This window comes from Ochotona curzoniae, unplaced genomic scaffold (assembly GCF_017591425.1).
Source record: "Ochotona curzoniae isolate NIBS_2020 unplaced genomic scaffold, NIBS_Ocur_1.0 patch3, whole genome shotgun sequence".
Classification (NCBI taxonomy): domain Eukaryota; kingdom Metazoa; phylum Chordata; class Mammalia; order Lagomorpha; family Ochotonidae; genus Ochotona; species Ochotona curzoniae.
In genome coordinates, this window is record NW_024466861.1 from 8,623 (window position 1) to 26,527 (window position 17,905).

The following is a 17,905-nucleotide window of genomic DNA, read 5'->3' on the forward strand; positions in this document are numbered from 1 at the left end:
AAGAGTCCACATCTGTCGTAACAATGACAGGTACGAGAAACACTTCTCTTCCTGTGAGAGGAGTTTTTTTTAATGGAAGATAATTAAACACTGGCTCATTATTCCTGGCAGAACAAAATAAGAGATTTCATAACACTTAAGATTAGATTAAATATGATTAAATATTTACTGACAGTAAGAGTTAGTTAAAAGGTTAAAAGAAGCTGACATTGAGAAATTTTTTCTTCATAAAGATTAGGTTGGCAACTTCTCCACAATCTCTGCTTGCCCAAAAATAGCAGGAACAAGTCTATAATACAGAACCTATATGTGGTTAACATAAACAAGTAAAATTTAAAGATACATGAGTTGCAATTTATTACTAATAAATGTGTCCTGAATACATAATTGTCTACTTGAAAAATGGACTTGTGCCTAAAGTATCTAGCTTCCAAAAATTTTTTTAACATTCCTGAAACATGCAAAAATACTGTTGAAAATAACACAATATTTACTATGAAAAAATACTTGGTAATCATAACTTTTCCTATGATTAAGATAATAAAGCCATACTATTTTTTTTTTCTAAAGACAGTTTAGATTTCCTCATTTTTCCCTCAAAATAAAAACAGCCACTGCAGTTCTTCTCACCTGTATTTTCTATGATCCTTAATTTACCTGTTATGTAATTTACGGTCACAAAATTTTTAAATATAACTGTAGAAAGGTTAAATTTAAGTATTATAGTACACATTATCTTTCAGGCATTTCATGGGTAAAAAAAACTCAATGATGCTTTAGATGAAAACAAAAATTTACCAAGAAATATTGCTAAACCTTGTGGAATGACATATTTTAACCAAAGTTTCTCAGAATAACATTTTAGCATCTAACTGAACTATATAGCCCACCAAAAGGTAAAGCAAAAATTCAAGCCGACAACATTAACAAAGTTAAAATAACCTAACTTTGTCACCTACAGATGAGGCGTATTTCGTAGTTTTCGTGAAGGGTTAACTAGAAATTGAGTTTTAAAACTATTGACTATGAGCATAACAAAAAGAAGCTACAATTTTCATATTCAAGTTTAATAAATCATGATGGTTTATTTAACAAGGTTATTTCTGCATCAGGTTGTGACTTAAAAGCAATGATTATATATATGTGATATGAAGAGATTGGTGTACAATTAGTTAAGTCTTAAATCTTCCTTCTATGGAGTTCCTCCATCTTTCTGCTTAGCAGGAAAAGGCATTTTTAGGTTTATATAAACACATTCTTTGTAACTGCCTTCTTAAGAGAAAATCAGATATAAATAGCACTGGGCATTTAGTAAATAAGTCACAGGCCAGTGAGTTCAACTGTGCTGTTGTGAAATCTAATGTCAAAGAGTTTGGAAACCTTAAGACTGGGTGATCTGCAACGTTTCCAACATGTCTTCAACTGCCTTTACAGAGTATTTGGTTTCCTTCTTACTTCGACCTGCAAACTAATTTAAAAAAAAAAAGAACAGAACAGAAAAGAAAAAAAGCTTAATTAGGTTTTAGTGGCAGCTTCAAAATCCCAATCTTATCATTATATTGTTAACGAAACAGCATTAATTATCATATAACTAGCATGAAATCACACATTTTTTATCTCCAACAAGAACAAAATCTGGGGTAGAAGGCAGCTGAAGTGTAGAGACATTGTGGCATTCTAAATCAATGTAATATCTAACCAATAAATTATATTTAGACATGAATATCGTGTATTTGACTTCTAAGTGGACCTTTACAATTTCAGACAAAGGTACAATGTGAGTTAAAGTACGTTCTATTAACTATGTTAAAGCTGTTAATTCCTAAAATTAGTTATAGTAGGACATTGTGTGTGTGTATATTTATATATACACACATCATTTTCCAGATCAGTTGATAAAAATAATGCATTTGTACAGTAAAAACATGTAAAGTAAAACTCCAATTAAAACGTGAACTTAAACTGTGTTGCAAAAACTACACTGAAATCGGACTTTATAATAAAACAAAAAAATAACGCAGCAAGTACTATCTTTGTTTAATTAAAAGTAAATTCACAGTACAGTTACTCCAACATAGTAAACATTATCACTGGGGGTTACATGTTGAATAACCCCTGCTGATTTCAAAATGAGTTTTCTAACTGGATAGTTCCTACCATTTATCAGTCTCGACTTTACACATCACATTTAACAGACAATATGTGTCCCTTGTGTAGAAGAGAGAAAGTTTTTATATATAAATTACCTGCTTTCTTCCCTGGTTAACATTCTGGTTAAAACAACATCTAGTAATTTTCACATCACATCTAACCACTGGATGCATTTTCAAGTGACTGATGATTCCTTCAAACAGCAACGCTGCCTTAAGTACTAGATACTTGATTTATGATGTGTTTCTCCTCTTTTGTAATTAACTTAATTTGGCACACTTCCCATGACCTATTGGGAAAGATGAAGTGCGCAGGCCAAGGTACCATCACCCAGCACAGGCTGCAGGAACTGGTAACCTGCCTCTGACCTCTGGCTACAGTCTAACATTTTGATTCCTCTACTTCCTAAAACATTAGCTTCTGTGGTGAATTCTTGATTTCATAGAGTAAATAATGGGGTTTCTTAGAGAAATGCCATGGAAAAGGAAAGCTTTAAAATTAAAGTCATCTTGCGTTTAATAAGGCATCACTAATTTTAGGAATTCATGTCAGAATCACAAAATATGGTACCCAAATTGATAACTATTTTATAATTTCTCTTGGTGAATAAAGAATGTGGAATATGTCTTTCACTTCTTTTATTCAATTGATAAATTCATGATCACAAGGATTTACCAAGAACAGAAAGCCTTTTCTTTTACCATTGCCCACCCAATGTAAACAGGTCTGGTCCTAATCAGATATGCAAAGGGTATAACTCTGAGCAACATGTGGATGGCTTTGGGGGAGGGTACAAAATAGGATATCACACAGTAACTTTCATCAAAACTTTTTAAATAGCAAAATAAAAAATGGAAAAATGTTACAAGCTAAAGTTCAAGCACGTAATTTCAAATACAGCATTTCTCTTAGTTTGTACTTTAACATAATAACGAGAAAGATGACTTTTTAAAATGAATTAATTCTTAAAAATCACCTAAGATGTGTCAGTATTATTGAAAACCAATGAAATTTAAGGTAAATCAAACTAACCTATTGGTGTCAGAACAAATAAAAAGCAAGCTGGAAATATAAATCTTTCACTTCAAATTTTTCTTGACATGCAATTATTTTGTCTATTCCAGAATTATGGGCAATTTAACTGATTAAGCCAAAATCATATTTTTTCCTTAAAATCAAGACTTAATTTTCTATTTCCCAAAAGGATAGTAACAGAATCACATCTGCAATCATAAATAACATGCGGCTCACTGGGACAGACAAATTTAACAGTGTACCTAAGAAGCATTTATCTGGAACATTATTGTATGTTCACATTAACGTTTCTCATGAGCATTAACCAAACATGCCTGCCTCTGTTGAACACACTAAACCAATGACCTAACTGAAAACCAAGTGGTAACCATGTTCTTGTTCATTATGTAGAAACAAAAGCAGTTTTTAAATTCTAATTTTCTCCAAATAAAAATCTATAGAAACTTAATGAGAATACTTACTTTATACTTTTAAATGCTTATATGAATGAGTCATGTAGTTTAACTGGATCTGAAATTTATCTACTTTAAAACAAGTAAACTAATACTTTTGCACATTATTCATAACTTTGAATTTCTGTTTCCAAGTGCTTAATTTGTTTGAATAAAACTTTCACTAGCTTATCAAATTTACAGGTCAATGGTTCATTCATTGCAATACACTGGGATATATCAGGAGAAAATCTTCTATGGAACTTGCAGCAAAGCATATGGGTAGACAAAGTAACAGACCATAAATGAAATGAATCTCTGGATGTCTATGTAACAGAAACATTATGCTGACAGAAGCCAGACACAAAAACGCTCATAACCTATGATCTCACTTATACCAAATTCCAGTATTGGCAAAACTAATTTTTGTGCTTAAAAGTTCAGCCAGTGTTTGCCTGCTGTGGATAAGATGGAACTGTCAAAAGAAAGCAGGGTAACTCTGAGGTAATGGAAGTGCTATGCTACCTGAAGTAATTAAAACTCAAGCTATAAACTGAAAATATGTGTGCTTTATTATACTTAGATAATACCTCAATAAAACAGATAAAAAGGCAAAATGAACTAAAACAGTATTTACACAGTATATAGTATAATACACTGCAGATAATTAAATTTTTTTCTTCTCATTGAGAAGTTTTGTATTTCTTGATTCTGGGTTGACCATGAAACATGTTTTAACTAATGGAATACTAGGCAAAGTGTGACCCAATCAGGATTAAAAATGCGTACACATTTGAACTATCTATCTGACACTTCTAGAACTCTTGACAATCAGCGTGTGAATAATCCCATACTACTTGCTGAATGAAAGACACAAGGCACAGTACTACCAGCTAAACAGTGTCAAGTGGTCCATTATTTATGTGAGGTCATCGATCATCCAGATATTTCAGAAAGCACAATTACTAAACTGATTACACAATGATAGGTAAGTTGCCATTCATAAAACTAGCAAACGTGAATACCTGTAAAGGGTTATGGAACCTGACCTATAGGAAAAGGACAGAAAGGATGTGAAGCAAGCTTCAAGTGCACTGAGACATTGTATTAAAAATCTATTATCTCTGTCAAGAGATAAAAAAATAAACATTGCATGACAGGTGATTTTTCAGTTAAGGAATATTCCAAGCTATTGCACAGATATTTCACATAACCATTGAGAATTGTGCTACCTAGTTATCCAAAATGAGCAAGGAATGAAAAAAAAACTTCCTTATATTATCTTTTCCTATAGAGTAACAAAAAGGCAAACCACATTTTCAGAGTTATCAGAGCAAAACTCAAAACTGGAGAACACAAGTTAGCAGGGCCTACCATCACTGAAGGGACAGCAAGAAAAAAAAAAAAAATCAAACCAAACCCCTCCTCAATTTAATTAGTAATGAGAGCTTCAGGTCTCAAATGAACAGAAACAAATAGGAGTAAGATGCTAATTTTGGGAGGAAGTTAGATACTACTCTACAATAGCTCCAGATACATTGATACATGTTAGCTTTCTATCTAGGCTGTACATTGTAACCCACAACAGTAGCAACACTGGAGTCAGACTGCCTGGGCTGGAAATCTGCTGTCAATACACATCTGTGCTACCTTGAATAAGTTATTTAATCTCTCCACTCCTTACAATCATCATTTGTAACACAGCAAATGTTAAATAAATTCTCTCGTAAAGGTAGGCTATTATAATTATTGCTGTTATTGCAATAATCAGAGCATGCAGAAAGCAAAATGAAAGTGCACAATTATAAGCACAATTTAATATACCCTATTATAATTTGGCAAAAAGTTAAGTTTTATATGCTTTAATCCACAAAATACTTTTATTATTCTGGGTTAATATATATCTGTAATCAATCCAATGTTATATAGCATATAAACGTCAGAGGTAAATTTTGACCCAGACAATACAGATCTAGCATAGCACCTGTGTTCTCTTTACTAGAATGATCTAGCTTTCATAAAATGGGGCAGAGATAAAACACAAAGATCAATAGAAAAGGCAGATATCTACATGAGAAGAAACTGATTTTTTCAAACATTACATACAAAAGACCTAGTCAAAGTGGCCTGTGGATCTATCTGTGGAAAATATAAGAATAAACATAGGAGAGGCAGGTGCTGTGTCCCAGTGGGGAAAATGGCTGCCTTTGGCCACTGCATTTGCAATAGCAGCAGAGGATGATGCAAGTGTTTGGGCTCCTACACCTGCAAAGGAAAAAGAGAGCAGGCTCTTGGGTCCAGAGCTACCCAGCCCAGCCACCACAGCCGTTTGGAAAATGAACCAGCAGTTGCAAGATTCTCTCTCTTAGTCCCTTCCCCCTCACTTGCTCTCTCTCTTTCTCTAACTCTGGCTTTCATTCAAATAAATCTTAAATAAATAAATAAAATGGGGAGACACACAAAGTCTATGGAATAGTAAGATTTATTCAGAATACAAAAATCATGGACATAAAGACAATGAATGATAAGTCTTAACACATTTAACATCAAAACTCTATTGTTCAAAATTATGTGAGAACAAAAATAAGGACATAAGAGATATTTGTAACACATATACTCAAAAAAACACTCATAGGGACCAGTGTGATAGTTCAACTAGCTAGTCACCCACCAGCATCCCATAGGGACAATGTTCATGAACTGGCTGCTCCACTCCCCATCCAGCTGCCTATTTACAGCCTGGGAAAAGCAGTGGAGGACAGCCCAAAGTCTTAGAACCCTGCACACGCAGGGACACCTGGATGGGGTTCCTGGTTTGGTTCAGCTCTGGTCTTGGCAGCCATTTGGACAGTAAACCAGCAAATGAAAGATCTTTCTATCTCTCCTCTCTGTGAATCAGCCTTTCTTATGCAAAAAATAAATCTTAAAAAAAAAAAGACTCATAACCAGAAAGCTTAAATGCATCAAACTAGCTGGAGTAAGAGACGTCATAAAAAAGGATATCTAAATGGCTAAGACACCTGCCGAAGTGTAGAATCTGACAAATCATAAGGGAGATATAAAATAAGCACATACACACACACACACACAAACATAAAAACACAGTACAGCAGCTAAGATTTCAACAATGAAATAACCAAACCTTGGTGAATATGTTAACTATACATCTTTCAAACATGGTTATGGAGGTAAACAGATTTGGAAAACTGCCTTCACTCAGCAAAGGTTATACATATATTCTGTTACCCAGTATTTCCACTTCAAGGTGAATAATCGTTGGAAGCATATGTACATGATAAGCCCTACACATAAAATTCAGTGTAGCATTATTTGCAAAAGCCCAACTAGGAAACACTTAGATTGCCTGCCAGCAACTAACCAGATAAACTGTATTTATTCAATAAACTATTTAATACAGTAAATATGAATAAAATATAGACATATATACAGGTAAATCTCATAAAACTAACACTGTATAAAAGAGGACACCAGAAATGAATAAATGCAGGGCCTCAAGGTGACAAAAGCAGCACCACTGAGATGTCCAGATCAGGTAATACTGACTCTTAGCGGAAAAACAAACAAAAACCATGGCCCCAAATCTACTACATAAGCAATTAAAACACATCTGATAAAGGATCAAGGCATAAAATCGTTATATAGTCTTTATAGGCAAAAATAACTAAAAAATGCACAAGCTGACTTACATAATATCAAAATTTTGAATACTAACCTGATAAGCTCTGTTTATTTGACTAGCTGCCCAACTAGCATATTTCATGTTGTCCTTCTTCATTTTTGCACTTGCTTTGGCATTAGAAGCAATATGACTTGCTGACTAAAAACATTTAAAAAAAAAAAAGAAATATTAAAAACAAAATTCCTTTTTCTTTTAGTCAAGTTAATAAAAACCATACAAAAGTAACAATCACTATGGGATGATAACAAATACCAAAGCATTTTTAAGATAAAAATAAAATCGAATTTCACTTAATAATGAAAATTATTTTATAGTACAATCAAAATGGGAAGATTTTTTTAACTTATTTTTCTCTGATACAGTTGCATAGGCACAGTGATTGCCTCCCCACCCCTCACACTGCTTTCCCTGTATTACTACAGTAGTACAGCTCTTCAACAATAGTCACAGTCCTTCATTCTGCTGGTCACTGTATCACAGCATTACAGGTAGCATTGTATCTACCATGGCAGATACTATAGTATCTATGGTCAAGGTACATGTAACAGTTTCATCAGGAGTTCTCCTTCATTCCGGAATAGAGATGCATACTGCAACATCTTCATTCCCCAGTATGCTAGTCTCCATTAAACAGTTCATCTATGACAACATATATGTATATATGTTTACCTATATATCTATCTTATATTTCGCATGGAAGTTGCCTTATTTCAGAGGGAACATATAATATTTGTACTTTTGGAACTGGCTTTATTTATTGATCATAATGGATGAAAATACATTTTAAATAACATCTAAAATGATTTCAATATATGGACTGTTGCTCCTAGAGATAAAATTTCCTATTGCTTAATAAAGCAGCAATAGAAAAGCACTGTATGAATGAAAACCTGCCTTGGCACTGTGGGATAACCAGTGTCATATCTTACTACTAAATTATATCAGACATTTGAACTTAAGATTATAAATTAATAGAAGGTATAATAATTTAATACATCTCTACTTTTTAAAAAGGTATTTAAATGGATGAATGCTTAATTTTCTTAACTTTTGACCTATGGAAGAAAATCTAAATTACAAAAAAAAAATTCACACTACCTTTTTACTCTGTGTTTGCATTTGCCAGAAGAGAAAAGCTATAACTTTTGACTTATACTAAAATGTCTTTATTCTTATAAAGATCTGTTCATCTGATTTTCTAGGTCTTTCATGTCCCTTTTTGGTAGGTATTTTAGTAAATTAAGTGGTTCTAGAAAGGTTTTATGAGTGACATGCCTGGGGTGGATTCACGTCAGTCAGAAAGGGACTCTGTCTCCAAGTTACGTTTCTCTATCTCAGCTTTTTCATCTATGACGTGGTCAGAACAGGAGCATCCACTAAAACATCTGATGTGAGGACTTGACAAGTTCAACAGAACTCAAAGTTACTGCAACCAATCAGCTGTGGCAGAATCCTGGAAAGTTTTCTTGAAACTTCTCCGAATCATTTTCTACTATTCTTGTCAGTCCTTCCTAAAAACTATTTCATTTATATTTCTTCCTTTCCTCATTCAACCAATTATTTTTCACTAAGCTGCAACAAAAAGACTCTCCAGAAAGTCCAGAACAGACTGAACTAAATCAAAATGTCAGCAACTGTTCTATTACAGAGGTGCTCATTACATTGTAGATGTGTTGTGTATCTAAAACCTAAAACATACACCAGCATTTCAAACTATTCTATCCTAGGAATATTATGAGCACGGAGCAGTTTCTAAAACACTAAATGAGAAGTACTCATTATACATATGTGCATAAAATGAGCACCTCTCATTATGTGTAATTACACACATATCTGTACACATGTAAGGTTCAGTAATTCTTTATTCTGACAGCTCCTATTAACTGACTTTCATAAGCTCATCCTTCGGCATACATAAAAAAGACAATTACTTCCTACAAAGAATTTCCAAACAGTTTTTTTTTTATCTAATAAAATGTTTTTCTTTGACATATCAGAAGTTTTAGTTCTAATATATCCTTTAATGGCATAATTTGAGAAGAGTCATACAATTTAAGTAAAAAAAATATATATATAATGTTGCCGTAAATCCAAGAACAGAACCATTAAGAAATTCATAACATGGGTTTGTATTGTTACAACTTAATTTTGCAAAACAGATTTCAATTCTAATATGGTAGAGCATAACTTACAATGAAATGTAAAACAGCTAGGATGTTTAACATCCAAAACTAAAACTACCTTACAACCTATTTTTCTAACTTGACCACACGAAAAAAAAAAAAATTAGATCCATCATCCGTGAATAAAACAAACAACAAAAGCAATGCTTGGCAAGGAAAAATCTTGTAACATTAAACATGTTCCTCAACTCACCATGTAAAGCCCAAACAAAGCTCTCATATTTCTATTGTTCAGTTTCAACGCCTGTGCAAAATACTTTCTTGAAAGTTCCAGGTTTTCAAGTCCACCTTGGGTATATTTAACCTGTTTAAAAATGCAGGGTGCTGAAAACTGTTTATTTTACTACTTTGAAATACAGCATGTATCATCACATCACAGACATTTAAATAACTGAAATACAAACTCTAAAAAAAATGCAGAATTTTTAAAGAATTCACCTCAAACATATTAGGCATGATCTAAAACTTAAAACATGACCCAGCCCCCAAATTATTCTATTCTGTATAATGTGATACATACATTTCTTGTACTGTTATTCTTCATAGTAACCAATTTAAAACCTCTTAAGAAATATTAATTTTAATATGAATGCTCCAGAAAACAACTTTAAAATCATAATCATCTTAAATGTCTTAGAAGCCATTACGGAAAAGCAATTGTGAAATAAGTAATGATTTAAGGAGAAAATAGTTTTACTTAACATTTTATATAACTACTACATAAAAACACCACATAAAAGCAAAGAGTTTCACTTCTAAAACTGGATGTTTGCCAGTGTTTTCATCTTAACACTAAAAATTCACAACTTTCATTCCCACAAATGTATATTCAACTTAGATGTTTTAAATATTTATTTTACTTGCCTAACATGAAGGGAATGTTCTTAGCATCATAATATCATAACAGCAACAAAAATGAAATTACAAGTAATCTTATTTCTAAAAACACTTACTTCAGCATACTGCTGACAGTATAAGTGGTTGTGTGGGTTCGTCATCATAAGCTCTTCTAAACAAAAGGCTGCTTTTGCATAGCTGAAAAAATATCAACAGGAAAAATTAATTTTAAGTTAAATTTTATTTTACTTATGTCTTAAATCAATTTAAAAATAATCTGGGAGCCAGCCTTTTGGCACAGCGAGTAAAGCTGCTGCCTGCAACACTGGACTCCAATACAGGCACCACTTCTGATCCAGCACTCTGCTAATAGCCAGGGAAAGGCGACAGAAGATGGCTCTGGTGTCTGGGCCCTTTAACAGCACGTGGGGACTGGGAACAAGGTCCTGGCTCCTTCTTCAGCCTGGTGCACCCTGGGCTGCAACAATCTGGGAGTGAAACCAGCACATGGAAAATGTCTTCGTCTCTATAACTGTTTCAAATAACCAAATCTTTAAATTTTACTCAAGTGACATATTTTATTAGTTATAATTAAAACTTTTGGAAGGCAAGCATCATGGCATAGTAGAATATGTTTCCACTTACAGGGCAAGCATCTCATTTGGACACCAGCTTGAGGCCCAGCTATTTCTTTCTTTTTTTTTTCTTTTTTTTTTTTAATATTTATTTACCTGGGAAGTCAGAATTACACACAGAGAAAAAGAAACAGGTCTTTTCATCTTCTGGGTCACGTTACCAAATGGCCGCAAGGGCTAGAGCTGAACCAGTCCAAAGCTGGGAGTTTCCTCAGGATCTCCCACCTGCGTACAGGGAGCCGTAGGCCATTCTCTGGTGTGTTTCCATAAGCAGGGGTCTTGTGGGATGCAGGTGCCAGCAGGAGGATTATTCTCCAAAGACACCACACAAGGCCAAACTCTGCCTTCAAATAAAGCAAGTCTTAAAAGAACCAAAAAAAGTTCTTATCCTGAACTCATAAACACCAAGAACATAAACTTAATGCAAAGAATTAATTTAAATCCTAATGCCACCTAAAAAATACCTACTTCATAGGTATTACATTTTAAAAAGAGATCAGGACAGGCATTTGGTCAAGTGGTTAAGGTGCTGTTAAAATGGTTATGTGCTAACATGTAATTTCTGGGTTTCTAGCTCTGCGTCTGATTCTAGCTTCCTGCCAACGCAGACCCTAGGCGGCTGCCACACCTGGGATCCTGACATCCATGTAGGAGACAAACCTACACTGAATTACTGCATCCGCCCAATTTTCTCTACATGTCAAATTAGAACAGAAAAAATAAAAAATAAAAAAGATGTAGGTTATTATTCTGATGTGCAAATAATAGTATAAAGTAAATTTTAGTATATTAGATTAAGTTTATATGAAATAACTTTTGGAAGTTCAGATTATTTAATAAAATGTCCAAATTGCTAGAATATGGAATAGGCATTATATTAAATATTCACTATTTTAAAAAAACCTTCAGATACCCACTTACCATTAGAAAGATTTATCATCATTCTATTTTATAGTAAAATACTTTACTGTTAAATGAACCTACAATTAAATTTCAAAGTCGTGAAAAAGAGTCATTAATTCTAGTACTACTAAATCATGCAACACAGAAGCAAAAATCTTGCTGAGCACCTTCAGAAAGAACTGCCAGAAAGTGACTCTAGAAAAATGAAAATTTGTAAAACCATGGTCAAAATTCACCTTTGTAGATTTTTAATGTCTAAAACCTTCTGAATATATTTCATTATTTTATTCTGAATATATTCATTATTTACGGTATATCCTAAAGACAACTGGTGTTTACAAGTTTATTTCTAGTGAGGTGGTGATGTTATTACTCAACAGAAACAGGCTACCTAAACTTATTTTTGCTTTTTACACAAATATGTTAAAGTACCTACCTTTTATAATAATGCCTGTCAGAAACTTACATATAAACAAATTAATAATAACTAATGTTCTTTAAATAATCATATGTGTCCTATGCTGTCCTAAATGTTAAATGCATTAATTCATTCAGTCCTACAAAACTTCACCAAGTCGGAAATCAGTGCTATTCTGCAGCTGCGAAGCCCAGAGGGGCCTGGTTCCTGAGTGAGCCCTGCTTCCACTGTCAGCTTCCTGCACAGCCTTGTAGGAAGCACTGGACAAGTCCACCTGTGTCTCCGTCATCGCCATGGTAGATCCCCTGTAAGTGCAGGTTCCTGGCATGGGCCTTACTTGGGCGTCGGGGTATTTAGTCAGGGAGCTATCAGATGGAAGACCCCTCTGTGCATTCTGTCTCACAACTAAACATAAATATAACTTTTGAAGGAATTTAAACCTATTTAAAAGAGAATAACTATTCTATCTTAAAGTCAATATTAGAATTAAGTTTCCTTCTCCTGTTCCACAATTAAGTATTACAACCACAGGTTACAGTGTTTGTTCCTATTTTTGCTTTTCTAGCCTTACGTTTTTTCTTATATGGAGCTTTTATAAAGAATTTTTTTTAAAAAACCAGGATGGACCTACACAAAGAAACTATTATCACAATCTAAACAAATATATACTATTACATGTTTCTGAATTCAAGATATAGTATTACTTAAAAATTGAGTAAAAAATTAAATGTTTTTGTAAAAAAAAAAAACAAAAAAACATTGAATGGATTTTATTTCCAATAAGTATCAGTACGGGCTGGCATATGGTGTAGCAAGTTAAACCTCTGCCTGCTATGCTGGCATTTCACATGGGTACCAGTTCAAGTCCTTGCCTCTCCACTTCCAAACAACCTCACTGCTCATACACCTAGAGAAACAGCACAGGAGAACTTGAGTCCTTGGGCCCCTGTAGCCATGTGGCAGACCCAGAGGAAGCTCCTGGCTCCTGGCTTCAGATTGGCTCAGCTCCAGTCTTGTGGCCATCTGGAGAGTAAGCCAGCAGAAGGAAGATCTTTCTCTCCCTGTAAATCTTTCAAACAAATAAATCTTTAAAAAAATTCTATCAATATAGCCATGGATGTGACAAATACCACTGAAAAACGAGTAAACTAGAATTTGTAAATCAAAATCAATCTTAAAAGTAATAAAAACTGGGAAAAAGAAAACTATGTGACAGAATTCTATATTCCCCTTTTCATGAAGACTACATTTGTAGCTAGGATGAAGAATTTTTTTTCTGCTAAAAGGCCATTTGGGGGCCCGGCACGGTGGCGCAAGTGGTTAAAGGTCCTCGCTTTGCACGCCCGGGATCCCATATGGACGCCGGTTCTAATCCCGGCAGCCCCGCTTCCCTTCCAGCTCCCTGCTTGTGGCCTGGGAAAGCAGCCAAGGACGGCCCACAGCTTTGGGAACCTGCACCCGCGTGGGAGACCCGGAAGAGGCTCCTGGCTTCGGATTGGCATAGTATCGGCCCGTTGCGCTCACTTGGGGAGTGAATCATCAGACGGAAGATCTTCCTCTCTGTCTCTCCTCTCTGTATATCCGCCTTTCCAATGAAAAAATAATAATAAAAATAAATCTTTAAAAAAAAAAAAGGCCATTTGGATATTCAAAACATAATCTGCAGCCCATATACACTATTCAACAAAATTATTATTAGCCTGATACAAATCTGTTGACTTTTTTTTTAAGATTTATTTATTTTTATTAGAAAGTCAGATATACTGAGAGGAGGAGACAGACAGGGAGATCTTTTGTCCCCTGCTTCACTCTCCAAGCAACCACAACAGCTAGAGCTGTGCTGATCCAAAGCCAGGAGCCAGGAACCTCTTCCAGGTCTCGCACATGACAGCAGTGTCCCAAGGCTTTTGGGTCATCCTCAACTGTTTTCCCAGGCCACAAACAGGGAGCTGGATGAGAAGCAGGGCTGCCAGGACACGATCTGTTGCCCATATGGGATCCCACTGCATTCAAGGCGAGGACGTTAGCTGATAGTCTACCATACCAGACTCAGATCTGTTGACTTTTAAGTCCCACTGGCAGCTGCTTTGACAGGGTCAGTCCAGACGATTTTATGGGCCCTATGCCACCGTGGTTCAGATGATTCCCATCCCTGGCTTATATGAACAAGTTTTATGGAAATTCAACTGGAGTAAAAAGTGTAGTTTTATATCAACAGTGCTTTCTGTGACATATCATACTTAAAACAGCTTGTAACTGTTCATATGCAAAAATATATTGAATTCAAATACACCTATTTCATTTTTAACACTGTGTTCACAAAACTGATGCTAAAATCACACTTCTAATATTTAACCAAAACTGTCACCAAAAACTCTTATCTAAATGATGTCAACTGAATTCATCTTCACAGTTTCAAAAAACAAACAAAAAAACCTGGAGGTATTTATTTCCATTCATTTTAAACATGAATATTGCTTCTCTGTTCAGGTAGGAAAATATAAACGTTCAATTTTCAAACTAATCAGCTAGAAGAGCAAAGCAAACAAACAAAAAAAACAAGTTTTATGATTGGATAACAGGGTAGGATGACCATAATTATCATTTTTTTTCAAAAGAAATTATTTGGGGTATCTTGTGATCTACTTTTTGATTTCTTAGGATTTTTTTCAGTTTATTGTTCCTGAATGTACATTCAACCCTATTTCAATAAACTCCCTGAAAATAAATTACAAATATATTCTTAATATATGTAAATTTTAATGATAGATTTAAGCAAAATATAGGGCCCCATGCAAACAAATAAATCTTTAAAAAAATTCTATCAATATAGCCATGGATGTGACAAATACCACTGAAAAACGAGTAAACTAGCTCAACTGGCTAGATCTTTCCCTTGCAAGTTCCAGGATCCCATATGCCTGCTAGTTCATGTCCCAGTAGCTCCACTTCCCTACAAGTTCCCTGTTTGTGGCCTGGGAAAGCAGCTGAGGATGGCCCAAGGCTTTAGGATTCTGAACCTACATGGCAGACCCAGAAGAAACTCCTGGCTCCTGGCTTCAGATTGGTTCAGTTCTGGCTGCTGTGGCAACTCAGGGAGTGACTAGCAGATAGAAGATCTTCTTCACTGTATTTCCTTCTCTCTGTAATTTGGCCTTTCCAACAAAAATAAATAAATCTTAAGAAAGAAAAATCTTAAGAAAAAGAAAAAAAGTAAAATTCAATCTAAATCTGATGATTAAAAAGATTAGAGATGAGCAAAGATAACGGACTTCCTAAAAATATAGTTATAAGATAAACATAAAGTTTTAAAAAGAAATGTAACAAGGTTAAGTTAATATCATTCACAAAGAGCATTATACTGGGCCCAGCAGCATGGCCTAGCAGCTAAGGTCCTCGCCTTGAATGCGTCAGGATCCCAGATGGGTGCCTGTTCTAATCCCGGCAGCCCCGCTTCCCATCCAGCTCCCTGCCTGTGGCCTGGGAAACCAGTTGAGGACGGCCCAAAGCTTTGGGACCCTGCACCCACACGGGATACCCGAAAGAAGTTTCTGGCTCCTGGCTTCAGACGGGCACAGCACCGGCCGCTGTGGTCTCTTGAGGAGTGAATCACCAGACGGATGATCTTTCTCTCTGTCTCTCCTCCTCTGTATATCTGACTTTGTAATAAAAATAAATAAACCTTTAAAAAAAAAAAGCTTTATACTACAGCATTACATTGAAAATATAAAATTATGAATGCCTTCTAGAAAACTGGCTAAAAACACTTAAGGTATAGTGAGGATATATAAATAACAAAAAGACTTATAATAAGATCTTGATATATGTTTATAGTGATTGATTTTTGATAAATTAGGAAGCAGCCGTTCCAGAAGTTTGGAGTTTTAAGTGGTATAGTAGCATAAAAATCAAATAGAAACTCCAATTCAGAATTTTTAAATTGCAATAACTTATGCACTTTCACTTCCCAAATTTTCTTTTCTTTTTTTTTATTTTTATTATTATTATTTTTTTTATTATTGGAAAGGCAGATATACAGAGAGGAGAGACAGAGAGGAAGATCTTCCGTCCGATGATTCACTCCCCAAGTGAGCACAATGGCCGGTGCTGTGCCAATCCGAAGCCAGGAGCCTCTATCGGGTTTCCCACGCGGGTGCAGGGTCCCAAAGCTTTGGGCCGTCCTCGACTGCTTTCCCGGGCCACAGGCAGGGAGCTGGAAGGGAAGCGGGGCTGCCGGGATAGAACCAGTGCCCATATGGGATCCCGGGTGTGCAAGGCGAGGACCTTAACCACTGTGCCACCGTGCCGGGCCCTAAATTTTCTACATTAAGCATTTCTTTAGCTGAACAAAAAAACCAAAGACTTGTTTTCATTTGAAATATTTTAAAATGTTTTTCACCTCTTTTAGGAACAAAACAAATCTAATTTTAAGCTGCATTCTGAATATTCAGTTCTACATTATTTCAGTATCAATATACAGTGTCACCTGCATGAGAAAATCATGCATATGTCTCTATACAAACATATATGCATTTGTATTAAATATGATTCTAGAAATAATTTCCTAGCATAAAGAAGTTCTGATAGAATAATGCAGAGAAATAAAGAACTCAGAATTTAGCATACATTCATTATCTGACAACTATTCCGTTTATTGTAGCTCTCACTGTTGCTAAAATTACGGAAATAACTGCCTTATCTTTCCTCCCACGGTATATTTGTAAACCTGGGAAAAGGCAACAGACAAATGTCTTCATTTGACTTAATTTTCTGGGCCAGTTGTGTGTAGTATGAGAATGAAGCTAACAAATTCATATACAAGAATATGTGTGAGAATTTCTCTCTCAAAAAGGACAGAAACGTGATGATAAACTTAAGACTCACAAAGACTAAAGGAAAAAAATTATGCCTCTGCATGAAGCTCGTGTTAATGCTGTGATATTTGAAAACTTGTGCTGAGACGCTGCACTAATCCTCTCACAATGGGATTTCCTCCTGTCACTACAGCAATAACAAAAACATTAAATATCCAATAAGCATGTTCCTAGAGCATTCAGCATTCTTGACTTTTCCTGGTTTTTTTACCCAGGCAACAGAATTCTACTTTTGGAAGAGTCAATTCCCTTGGTGCTGAGCTAATAAATGCATATAACTGACAGAATTCTTAAGCAGCAGGGAGTATAATACTCTTGGTATATAAGAATAATTTGAAGGCTAAAAATTAACAATTTTCATTCACTAAAAATAACCTTAGCTTAGTGCAGGACTTTGTAATTCCAAAGAATGCTATCTTAAGGAAAAACTCGTTTCTGGGGCAAAAATATTTTAGGGAAATATGAATTGCCTAAATAAATCAATACACATTATATGAATGGCAACTTTTTAATCTATAATTTTCCATTTAATTGATAACTTTTTCTTATTTAAAGTAACATGTACTTCACACCTCCTCGCCAATCCCCTGGAAACCACTATACTTTCTCAACTTTCAGTGATGAAAACTGCACTTCTAACAAAATTATACACATTTTCAACAACTCACTCATGTTCATTGATATAAAGTTCTGCCAGTTCATGCCAGGCTTCTTGATCTCCAACAAACCTGGTGGAAA

General features: G+C 34.9%; 1 protein-coding gene across 1 annotated transcript in view; it reads right to left on the bottom strand.

Moving 5' to 3' along the window:
- Positions 1-1,061: 1,061 nt before the first annotated feature.
- The window catches only part of LOC121167057 (ER membrane protein complex subunit 2), a 45,154-nt gene continuing 28,310 nt past the window's right edge, over positions 1,062-17,905 (bottom strand). The window contains exons 7-11 of the mRNA XM_040996430.1: positions 17,836-17,895; positions 10,454-10,535; positions 9,694-9,804; positions 7,351-7,455; positions 1,062-1,468 (exon numbers count right to left, since the gene is read on the bottom strand). Coding sequence (XP_040852364.1) covers positions 1,382-1,468; positions 7,351-7,455; positions 9,694-9,804; positions 10,454-10,535; positions 17,836-17,895 — 445 coding nt within the window. The 3' untranslated portion in view covers positions 1,062-1,381. The remainder of the gene's footprint in view (positions 1,469-7,350; positions 7,456-9,693; positions 9,805-10,453; positions 10,536-17,835; positions 17,896-17,905) is intronic.